The sequence below is a fragment of the Otolemur garnettii genome, unplaced genomic scaffold (genome assembly GCF_000181295.1).
Source record: "Otolemur garnettii isolate 467f Iridium unplaced genomic scaffold, OtoGar3 scaffold00005, whole genome shotgun sequence".
Taxonomy (NCBI): domain Eukaryota; kingdom Metazoa; phylum Chordata; class Mammalia; order Primates; family Galagidae; genus Otolemur; species Otolemur garnettii.
The window spans coordinates 21,978,513-21,990,706 of NW_003852400.1; the positions used below are offsets into that span (position 1 = coordinate 21,978,513).

At 40.4% G+C, this 12,194-nt stretch overlaps 1 protein-coding gene across 1 annotated transcript in view; it reads left to right on the plus strand.

Annotated features, from left to right (window-relative positions):
• Nucleotides 1–4,898: 4,898 nt before the first annotated feature.
• COL1A2 (collagen type I alpha 2 chain) overlaps nt 4,899–12,194 on the plus strand; it is a 36,409-nt gene continuing 29,113 nt past the window's right edge. The window contains exons 1-6 of the mRNA XM_003782677.3: nt 4,899–5,421; nt 7,960–7,970; nt 8,568–8,582; nt 9,227–9,262; nt 10,519–10,611; nt 11,921–11,974. Of these exons, the coding sequence (XP_003782725.1) occupies nt 5,352–5,421; nt 7,960–7,970; nt 8,568–8,582; nt 9,227–9,262; nt 10,519–10,611; nt 11,921–11,974 (279 nt within the window). The 5' untranslated portion in view covers nt 4,899–5,351. The remainder of the gene's footprint in view (nt 5,422–7,959; nt 7,971–8,567; nt 8,583–9,226; nt 9,263–10,518; nt 10,612–11,920; nt 11,975–12,194) is intronic.

Here is a 12,194-nt window from a genome sequence, read left to right on the forward strand (position 1 = left end):
TTGCGCCAAATGTGTATATCACCTCACCCCTCTCTCTTCCACTGCTCTCACTTGGATTCTGTTACGCTGAAACCACCCTGACCAAGTTCACCAGTGACCTATAACGTACTAATTTATATCATCTTTTAGCCTTCCTTGACCCCACAGAAAAATCTAAAACTTTTAAGCACCCTAAAAATCTATGCTCCCACCCCCAAACAACCTGTTTCCTTTCCTTCTGTGACATAGACGTTATGGTTTTTCTCCACCCAATGTTACCGCTTTTCTGTTGCCTCAATAGTTTTTTGCCTTCCGTCCATCCTTTCCATGCTGAAGGCTTCAGGGTTTTCTCTTAGGTTTTACTATTTTCTACTTCCACACACACACACAACCTCGGGAATTGCACCTGCTCTATGACATCAGTGATCGGATGATTCCCTTATCCATAAATCGAGGCCAAATATAAATTATGACCTAAATATCTAACACTTATGAGACTTACTCACTTGCATGGTCCATAAACCTCCCCCCCCTCTTATGCTCCCTTCCCTCATCTCCAGCTACCCAGTTGCGAAAGCCAGAAACCGGTAATGCTCCTGGAGTCTTTCCTCTTCCTCATTCTCACCACCAAACATCACTGCTTTCCTTCTATTTCCAAAATACTTCTAAACCTTGCCACCTTCTCTCAGATTCCATCATGATTACTTAAACCACCTCCGTTTCCCCTCAGAATCACTACTGCAGCCTTCTGATTTCTCTCTCTCTACTGGGTTTCCCTTCTAATCATTTATCCAGCTTGCTGCCCATGTTGTCTTTTTTTTAAAAAGCCGTCCCTGGTTGCAGACCTTCTCTGTTTAAGACTCCCAGGGCACAGTTAAGAAAACACAAACACCAGAATACAACTTAAAAATCTAAATTGGGCCCTATTAAACCCACCAAACTCATCTCCAGCTCTTTCCTCTGAACTCCCCCATTCTCTCCACAATCCTGCCCTGCTGAAATGCTTTCCCTCCTGAGACTGAGAATTTTCTTTCTTTCTTTCTTTCTTTTTTTTGAGATAGCCTCGAACTGTCCCCCTGGGTAGAGTGCTATGGCATCACAGCTCACCGCAATCTCCAACTCCTGGGCTCAAGCGAGTCTCCTGCCTCAGCCTCCCGAGCAGCTGGGACCACAGGCACCCATCACAACACCTGGCTATTTTTTGGTTGCAGCCGTCATTGTTATTTGGCCGGCCTGGGCTGGATTTGAACCCACCACCTTAGGTGTATGTGGCTGGTGCCTTAGCCACTTGAGCCACAGGCGCTGAGCTGAGACTGAGAATTTTCTAAAGCCTCTTTGCCTAGACCACTCTCCCACCTCTTTTTAAGCAAGATTGAATAAGGATGTTGCATCCTCTAGGAAGCCCTCCCACCTAAATCTAGATTAGATGTCCATCTCAAATCCCTCCTTAAACACATAAGCACTCTTCTCCGTCATCACACTCATCATCCTCTTCTCTATCCTCAGACTATAAGCCCCGGGAGGACAATGATGATGTCACTCAGTTTCACATTGATATACCCCCAAACTAGTACAGTGCCTGATATAATAGGATGTATTACTTGAGTGAATATACATCTTGTCTCGTGTAAATAATCAACAGTGACACAATATCCTAACTGATATGACCTAGTGCAACAATCTTCCTGCCTTCTAAAAAAAAAATCACAGAAAGAAGTCAGCCCTTAAACCCTCAACTAGCACCTGATTATCAGCAAATATCTTCCTTCTTAGTAACTGTTTGACGACTAATCCAACTAGAACTGGAACTATAATGAACTGGGGTAGCACAGGTGCTTTTCATAGTGGAGCCTCAGTAAACGTTCCAAAGGAGATGTCAGTGCCAAACTTTGATCAAAGAAAGAAGTCTAAGTTTAAGACAACATGGCCTGTCATGCACTCTGCGTGAGCCAGATTCACAACCATGCTCTTGCCACATGTAAAGGTGTGGTGAAGTTTGTAATCTGTGGGTTGTAAGAAGCTGAAGACATCATCTTTTCTTGCATTAGAAAATAATTTGGGAATAGGAACCCAGGTGTTAACTCTCTAGCAGCAAAGTTGCAGAAGCCTTTGATCTCCTCTGCCTAGCTTCTCCCAATGCAACTTTCCGGCTTGACCTCAATCCACTCCCTTCCTCCTTTTGAATCATTCTCCTCAGTCTGCTCCCTCCCCTCCCAGTCTCCACCCCATCTTCGTGGACATTATGCCCCCCCCCCCACATACACACACATACTTCAAAGTTTTGAGTCAGCTCTTCCATTCCCATCCCCATGCACACAAAAAGCCACTGAGTAGCTGGAACACAAAAATATTTAACGGACAGAGACCGAAATGTAAGCATTAAAGAATCCCTCTTTTAAAACAAACACCTAATCAACTATTTTTCCCCAATAAGTGGCCAGTAAGAGAAAAAGAGTATCAAAATTTGCATGTAAAAACAGCTGGAACTGGAATCTGTTTCTCATTTTGAAAAAGAAAAGTTCCTGTTCCCTTTTCTCCATTTTCATTGTTTCATGCTAGATCCAGGGCCTCCCACCAAATGCTGACGAATGCCTGCTTCAAACCCTGCCACATCAGCAGGGAGGGCGCCCAGCAGCATTTGGTATTTGCATCAGTTTCCAGGAATGCTTTTCAAGTTATCAGTTCACTCTGCTGTCTTTAGCAGAGATGTTTTTCCTCTAAGTTTACAGATGTGTGCTTGAACTTAGAACTTCTCAAGACCTGGCTGATGATTTTCTTTTCTTTTTGCTACGAGAGTAATTATATTCACTTCTAAAAAATCTTCTACATTTTAAATTATTTGACCCACAATTAAATGTTTGAAATCTTTGATAGCTACTGCAAATCCAATGACTTGGCCAACTTGATCCCAGAAGAGCTATCGGACGTAAAGCGACCCCACTGAAAAGCATTTGGAGGATTTCTTTCATAAATCTATTGCCTTGCATACCTGAATAGTTTTATTCAGAATTAATCTTTGGCTTTCAGCTCCATAGGACAAATGACAAGAAACAGTCTGCAAAGGCAATTCAGCAGGGTGGTAATTAAAAAACAAACAAAAAAAAACTTAATACTCTTCTGATTAATGCAGAAAAAACATTTGCCTGTATAGTATTGAAGTTTTTCTATCCCAATTGATGCCCACTTTTAAAGTTTTTATTTAGTTCTGCAAGAGCAATATTTTGGGAAAGGGATAGAAATTTTCTTAGAATATACAATTAAACCTCGGGGGGGTGGTTGCTGCTGCCGCTAGAACATATAAAACTTTAAACATTATTGCCTAGTTAGAAACAAATGTGAATGTGAACGCCTCCTCCTCCTCATAAACCTCCTGGAACAGACCAGACACACTTTTCAATTTCAAGTCAGTGCCTTTAATTAGAATAAAATAAGAGTGCATTATAGTTTTTTTGTTCCTCACTTTTACTTCCATTTAATTTTGTTTTTTCTTTTAAGTTTAGATAGAGTAACCAGTGGAAGAATATTCAGTGCCTTCAGTTTATAGCGGCTGCTGAAAGGGTTAATTTATGCAGAAATTCTTCCTTAATGGAAAGCAGAAAAGGGGGGGCAGAAAGAAAGGAGAAAAGAAGATTGGAAAAGAACGACAGCCCACTGTTTCTGGTTTCTGTTTCACAGAGACAGCGCTGACCTAAGGATGCCCCCTTTGCGATGACTCCTGGGATACCAGGGCACCCTAACTAGTCCACACTGCGGCCTCGCCCAGGGTGCTGCTAGGCCCACAGTGGAGAGGCCTGATACCCATGGCCTTTCAGACCCTGACCAGGTGCCCCAAATGACAATCCAAGAGGTTTGGAGAAGGGCACTCAGTATTTCACAATTCACATCCAGAAATCCCACCCGCAAGGCCTCAGGATTAAGGTCCCTTCTCTCCCTGGTGGGGTGTGCAGAGTGGATTTCCAAAGGAAGTTGAGTGTTGAGGAGTTAACATCCACATTGGTGGGAACCTTGCTTGGGGTACTAACAGAGAAGACTGCACGGACCCCAAACTTGAATTAGAAGGCCCTCCAATGGGATGAGTGTTTGGTCCTAGGTGGGGAGAGGAGTTGGGATGAAGGCAGAGAGGGGCTTGGGAGTTGGCGGTAAGAAAGGATCAGTGAACAGGCAGCAAGGACGAGGAGAGACTGGGGCTCATGGAGGGTTATCTGGGACCAGGCTCTGGATAAACTTAAGGGATCCTGACAAGGAATCTGCAGGAGAGAGGAGGGGAGACTGGAAACATAAGGGGAATGGCATGGATTCTCCACCATAACCTCAAAAAGAGACTGAGAAAAAGGGGTCCTCCCTGGCTAGGTCGGCTGCAGTCTCTTCATAGATTTAGATAACCACACCCCCTCCCAAGACCTCGATTAGATTTAGCCTCAGCTGAGGCAAGCTAGGAGGTACAGGAGCTCCCCAGATGACGTGGTCTAGAGTGCGCAAAGCCTACCAGGGTGCTACAGTCCCCCGACCTGCTCCCACCCCGCCCCCTGGCAGCAGGCGCCTTCAGACTGCAACCAACCCTCCACAGACGGGACACCCTCACCCTCGCCCGAAGTCATCAGAGAGGGAGCTTTACTGCTGAAAAAGTGGGCGCGTACACCCCAAAGCTGGAGAAAAGCTGAACCGGGAGGAGGCGGGGTGGAGGGGGCGGGGAGGGAGGCCTCCGGCTGCGCCACGCTGTCGTGTCGTCCCTCCCTCCTCCCCTGCCCCCTCCCCACGGGTCCGGTCCCTTACACCCTGCAGGTGGCCTGCAGGGCACAGGTGAGGCAGGACTGGACAGCTCCTGCTTTGATCACCGGGCTCCCGATCCCTCTACGGCTGCGGGGCTGCCCTGAGATAAGCAAACTTTGCCCACGTCGGTGTCTGCAGAGCGCTCCGACGTGTCCAAAAGTGTTTCCAAACTTGGAAAGGGCGGGGGAGGGCGGAGGTATGCAGACAGCGAGTCAGAGTTTCCCCCTGAAAGCCTCAAAAGTGTCCACGTCCTCAAAAAGAATGGAACCAATTTAAGAAGCCAGCCCCGTGGCCACGTCCCTCCCCTGTCCGCTCCCTCCTCTGCGCCCCCGCAGTCTCCTCCCAGCTGTGGCTGCCCGGGCCCCCAGCCCCAGCCCTCCCATTGGTGGAGGCGCTTTTGGAGGCACCCTCAGGCCAGGGAAACTTTTGCCGTATAAATAGGGCAGATCCGGGCTTTATTATTTTAGCACCACGGCAGCAGGAGGTTTCGGCTAAGTTGGAGGTACTGGCCACGACTGCATGCCTGCGCCCGCCAGGTGATACCTCCGCCGGTGACCCAGGGGCTCTGCGACACAAGGAGTCTGCATGTCTAAGTGGTAGACATGCTCAGCTTTGTGGATACGCGGACTTTGTTGCTGCTTGCAGTAACTTCATGCCTAGCAACATGCCAATGTAAGTGATTTCAGCTTGTTTGAGAGACGGGGAAGAGAGCTAAGTTGGGTGGGCACCCTGGTCTGAAGAGGAACGCCTAAACCTGAATTCTGGGTACAGCTGGAATTGATAAGAAACACGGAACTTACTTTAAAAATGAAAGCATAAAAGGCTCACCTCCCGCCAAAGTTAGGAAACTTTTTCTCCTATTTCAGAGTGAGACAGTTAACTGGGTCTGGATCCTCAGCTTAGTGAAGCTAAAAAGGAATGGAAAGTCTTTTCCCTAAGGATGAGATATTAACAACTAACATCCTCAAGAAAGCCAAGGGCTCCTGCCTAACAGGCCTCATAACTGCCCTGGTGCCCACCTTGTAAAACTTGAGGCCTGTTTTAGAAAGTCCTCCAAGTAATGGAAAACTCGCCCCCTAAAAGCTTTAGGAAAACTCGCCCCCTAAAAGCTTTTATCTTCTGGGCGTTGTAAGGCTTGTCTGCATGATGATGATGATGACGACGTCGATGATGATGATGACGATGATGATAAGGCGCCCTCTGGAGGGAGGGACATGAAAGCACAGGGGACCAGCCTCCAGCTAATGGAATCCCAAGACTAGGTTTAAATAGAGTAATGATCTACTTTTCTGGTTGGAGCCATTCCCAGTGGCTAGTCAGTGTACCCTGAGAAGGAAAATGGATGCTCTTTGACATGGATGCATTCTGAAAAGTAAAGTAAGCTTTTCAATACATTATCTGGTAATAGAAAAGGTAAAATTATTTAAAATCTGCTCTTCTTTTTGTTCAACCTTAAAATTACCCCTTCAATATGCCCTCAGTGATAATAGGACTTTATGATCACAAAGTTAGTATCTATCAACATTGACCTGAGGCTCAAGAGATTGGGCTCCTTCCTATGGCTTTGACACTAATTTACCGCATGACCTTGGGCAAGTCAAACGGGGCCTTTTAAAAATAAGAGACGGACCGATAAACTAATAATGGACTCCAAGGCCAATTTTCAGCTTTATGTGACCAGATTTTCATGTGAAGATAGAATAAAGAAAACTAGTCCATTTTCGTCTTGAAAATGGCTGCCAACGTACTAGACAAAGATATTGACTTGTTGGGGGATAGTTATCTGGCTACACCCAACACCCCCAAAAGTTATTCCACACGCATACCGCCATGTCTGCCGCTGTGTAATTACTGATGATTACTGATGATTACTTGGGGGGGGGGGGATCCATTCTTTTGCTTTTAGTGTACACAGTCTTGCTACTATGGACTACGAAGTAATTGAACAAATTCACATTACCAAGTTCATTTTTATGAGATCTGACGGTGGGAGGAAAGGGTTGGAAAAATGAAAACAGATCTAGGCAAGTTTGAAGGTACAAAAGCAAGTCACCTTGTCATCAACAGCCAGCTAAGGTCTGGAATAAACGTTACAAACACATGTTCTTCAAAATGACCATGTCTGAGTAATTAAAAGGCAAATTTCCAAAATCTTAAGGACTTCCGTTAATCAAGTCAGGCATAATTATTCTTCCTACTGATGGACACAATGAAGTAAACATATCATTCTTCTAATTTAATAGTAATTCTCATAAATTGCCCTTAAATGTCAGAGCTGGATGTGGTCCACCCTCCTGAATTGTGACTCTTGCAACAGATGTTCTCACTCCAAATAACACACTTCTTGGCCACCTAATTAAAGCAATTTTTAGGGGTGATTCATCCTGTTGCAAGCTTGGCCACATTTGCATCCCGCATTAACCTATAATTTTTATACCGTAGGAGAGGAATTTAGTCTTTAAAGACATAGTAATTATGGCAAAGGGGGGGATAATATTTTAGTTTTTTTTTTTTGATTATTTTTCAAGATCTTTAATCCACAGTCTTTCCATTTATACAAAGCAATCCTTTCTCAGGAACAAAAATATATATATATTGGTAAAATTACCTTACCTAATTTAAGTGGACTAATTTAAAGCAAAAATTCAGAATTAATTCTGAATTAATCTACTTTCACAACAATGCAAATTAGACCTTTTGAAGAAGGTTATTAAGAATGATACAAATTCGGTAAAGTACTAAGTAACTTCAATGTTTTATAAAAAACAAAGTTTGCTTTAGGTAACATACCTTCCTGAATTTACCCATTTTAAGATTTTTAAGTATTAAAAATGAACAAAGCTATGAAGTATTTCCTCATCAATCTACTGGTCTTGTCTTAAATTCAGTGATTCATTTGTGCAATTTACCAGCTTAATTGCTAAGCATTAGAAATATCCTTCACACACATTAATATTTCACGGCATTTATAAAATAGTGAATAATTAACAATTTAATTCAAAATATATTTACATATTAATATTGCAAACAAATCGCCCTACTGATCCCTGCCATACTTTTGACCTGCACAATTTCCTATGGTTAGAATATGCTTGGCCCTTTAATTAGGTAACTTAATTTTATAAACTTGTGTATCTATTTCTTAATTATTGCTATTGGTCAATGAAATGATACTAATAGTATTTTCCTACCCTCCCTTTTCTTCTACAGCTTTACAAGAGGTAAGTAAAATTATTTTTAGAATTTTTTTAATGATATGATTTCCTTGGTCACAGTGACTCTTCCTCTGGGGACATAAGGAGAAGCAAGCTTGACTGACCTGGATTCCCAAGAAAATTAGGAAGTTATGGTAGTCAAAATCCTTTTGGCTGCCTTCAAAAGTACCCACCCCATTTTCCAAAATGGGTGGAGCTATAGACTAGCTTTATAAAATACCCATAAAAAAAAAAAATACAGGGTAAATAATCCAGTGGAAGTTTGAGTTTTAGCACCAGCTACTATGAAGCAGAAGACTTCACTGAGCTAGAAAATCTTGTTACCTTCCTGAAGTCATTTGCAAAAATATTTATTATGAACAAGTTCTTAAGTTTGTCAGTTGAACTTGAAGCATAGCTACAGATAAGTATATATATTTGGTTCTGTACCTAGCATGTTATTTAACTCATTGCTAAAATTTAAAATTGTGTTTTGCGGTATTAAGATAATAGGAAATATAATGTACTCTGTAGGTATATTTGTATACTATGCAAATGGGAGTGGTTTTTAAAATATATATACATAATTCTCCTAATGAGAATCTTTTATTTATTCTTTTCTAGGAAACTGCAAGAAAGGTAAGAGTACAATACTTCTCCATAACTATCTGAAATGATCAGGGATAACTTCTAACTTAATAAAATTTGTAGCAGACTGTGGAAGGAACATACTTTGTTAAGATTTTGCCTGCCTAGATCTGCATTAGCTAAACCACAAAATAAAGTAGCTTTGACATTTAAGATAACAAAGTTTTTTTATCTTCTAGATCGTCTCTAATTACATTTATACATGTATTATGCAAACTGATTATTTACATGCTAAAGAAAAAAGACTTGTGTTTATTCAAGAGATGGAATTCATTTTATGTTAACTACAGGTAGTAAATAAAAGTTATAGGGCTTTGGCTCTATAAATGTGCTATAAAAGATGTAATAGAATGCTCATTTCATCTGTAGTAATCATCTTACTAAAAATACTACACTAAGAATAATATTGGCCTAATGGCTAGAGACTATAGCAGCTTCCAGTCCCCAGCGGAAAAAGATCACATATAATTATAATAAAACAATATACTTTTATCTGTTGTATTGTGCCAATTTCTAGCTACAATCTGATAACATTGTGGTTAGATTAGTCTTGCCAACTAATTATTATGAAGAATGGTTTGCTTGTTCACTGGAAATTACTTTGACATTTATTGTGCTGTTTGTATTCCTTGTAGGGCCCAGCTGGAGATAGAGGACCACGTGGAGAAAGGGTGTGTAATTTTTTAACTATTAAAGAGCTTTGGCCCATATTTGAATAACTACATATTCGATACTACAGGAAAATGACAATCCATAAGAATATTATCTATCCAGATAATTGTACCACCTTTTAGACAGATAATGCCCTACAGAAGAAGTGAGTTCGTATTATTATATATAATCAATATTCTTTTTAGGTCAAGATTATGCTTTAAAGAAAGAAAAAATTATTATAGACCTCCGTATTCATCGCCTGATCTACCTTTTGTGGTTTTTAATTGACCTGTCCCAACACATACATAATGGAACTCCATCTACCTACTACCACAGTCCTCTTTTTAACATACTTTGGTTTTGAAATACTATTCTTCACATAGCTTGGTAATAATAGTGAAATTGTTGTCATATAACATGTTTTTCTGTCCAAATTCATACATGTACAAGTCAGGCTCACATTTTATTTTAGCATCCATAGGCTTTCCTGCTATGTTTATTTGACATTTGTAATTATGTGGCTTGGCATTATATAACACTTTAGCTAATATATAAATACCTATATATAGGTATAAATACTTATATGTAAATATAAACATCTGTATATCCTTTAGGAAGTACAGACTTCCATGTACTTCACCCAGATAATTCATTAGAGAGAAGAGAATTATATCAGTTAATTATTTTAACCACATAAATAGAGTTAATGGTAGGAAATACAGAGAATGTTTTATCCTGTGATAAAATGACCTTATTAATTATCATATCAATTAATCTATTCACATATAACATTTCAAAACGATTGAACATGTTCATCACAGTCAGAAATCAACAACTGAAATACATACACATCATTGTATATTGTTAAAAAGATGAAATTCAGTGGCAGCACCTGTGGCTCAAAGGAGTAAGGCACCAGCCCCATATGCCAGAAGTGGTGGGTTCAAACCCAGCCCCAGCCAAAAAAAAAAAAAGATGAAGTTCATTGAATCACAAGTTCTAGCTATAACTTCTATTTTTATTTGTATACTGGAGCTCCGGTATTGAAGTAAATTTAGAAATGATTTATCCATTCAATGGTTGAGATATTCCTCTAGGAAAGCTACCTCCTTGTAAAATAGATTCATGCCATAAGTGAATTTCAGTCCATAGCAAAAATGGGATATTAGATTTTTCACCCAAGTGCACATATGTTTAAACAACTGATCTTACCGCGTGTATTCTTAAGTATGGGTTTCTACAAGACCTGTCTAACCTTGATCTCACGTAACAGGGTCCACCAGGCCCCCCAGGCAGAGATGGTGATGATGGTCTCCCAGGCCCTGCTGGTCCACCTGGTCCTCCGGGCCCCCCTGGTCTTGGTGGGGTAAGGGTTTTAAGTATTGCTAACTTTTAGCTAACTTGAGTGTCTTATACTTCTTTTCGAATAAAGCTCATTGTGAAATTTATTTTTAGCAGTTAATGGAGAAGTCTGCTATGTGGAAATTAGTATATTTTATTTCATTTCTTTGGTTTCTTCTTTCTGCATTCTGTTTGGCCAGTTCTCTTTTTGAGCCCCTGTCAATTACAGGACTAGTCTTTGTATGCACTGAAGTTAGCTGCAGCCATCACTACCATTATTTAATTTGGGGATTTAATATCTTTTATCAGCAAGGCACAAATAAGAGGTGTTACATTATTAAAGAGTTTGATTAGATTGGGTTACATAAGTGAAATCCCTGATCTTAAGCAATTTCACAAACATCCTACTCTTTTTATTCTCCTTGGCTTGAAGTCTGCTGAACCAACATTCAAAGCAGTTTTAGGTTTAATTTGCTTGAAACTAATTTGAGAAAAGTACATTTCCCTTTTTCATTAATATCTTCTTTTAGCTTTATGTCTTTAACAATGGTATGAGTGCCAAATGGCCTCACTGCAGGAAGGAAAACATATTTGCTTAATTGGTTAGCACTATGAATCAGAAGCCCAATTCTAATACCCAACTATATGCCAGTAAAATAAGACCTTTCTCCCCCAAAGATCTTATTATGATTGCTTATCTACAGAGTGCATTAAAAAGCACCTTCTTTAATAGAGCTACCACTATAAGAAAGATCTTTAACAGTAAAGTTATTACAGTGAACTATTTTTTAAAAGTTTAATCTTCCAAGGGGCATTTTAATTTAATTTTCCTCTAAACTTAAAAACTCTTTATAGCCTTTCTGAAACTTCAGTAAGAAAACGTTTTCAGCCATTTTTCTGTAGTTCTAGTGTGGAAGGGCAACAGGTGGAAATGCACAGTTGATCTCTGCGCTCTGCTCTCTCCTCTTCATCTCTGCTTAATGTATCAGGAGCCCTCAGTGACACTAAAAGTTTAGAAAGCTTCCCTCTCTCAGCGTAGACTTAGTGGGTGGGAGAGGAGGTGCAGAGTTAATAGGGCAAAAGAAGGGGTTAAAAGATAAGGTGGGGAAGCTCTCTACTTCAAAGGAGGTGAGGGCTAAATTTTAAACTTCTATTTCTCCCGCCTTTTTAGAAATTTACCTCAATGTAGCTAAATTTAGTTCAACCAATAATTATATTAAAAACCTTGACCTTTTTGAAATAACAGAACAACTTTTGCAAATAGAATGAGAAAATGAACTACATGGCCAGTAATTGTTTATTTATATGATTTTGTTTTTTTTTCACCCCTGTAGAACTTTGCTGCTCAGTATGATGGAAAAGCAGCTGGACTTGGCCCTGGACCAATGGTACGCTTATCTCTTTATCTCAGTCCCAAATGTCCTAAATGGAGAACTCATTTTATGTTAAGTTTTACAATGACATTTATTTAGCTACCTAGGTTAACACCCAATACTTTAATCAGATTAAAAACAATAACTTTTTTTAGTATTCAAGTTTATTGAAACCTAAGCCTTCGTTAAAGGTTCAATTATGTCTCATTAGGATAGGCCAGCTGTTTATGTCCAA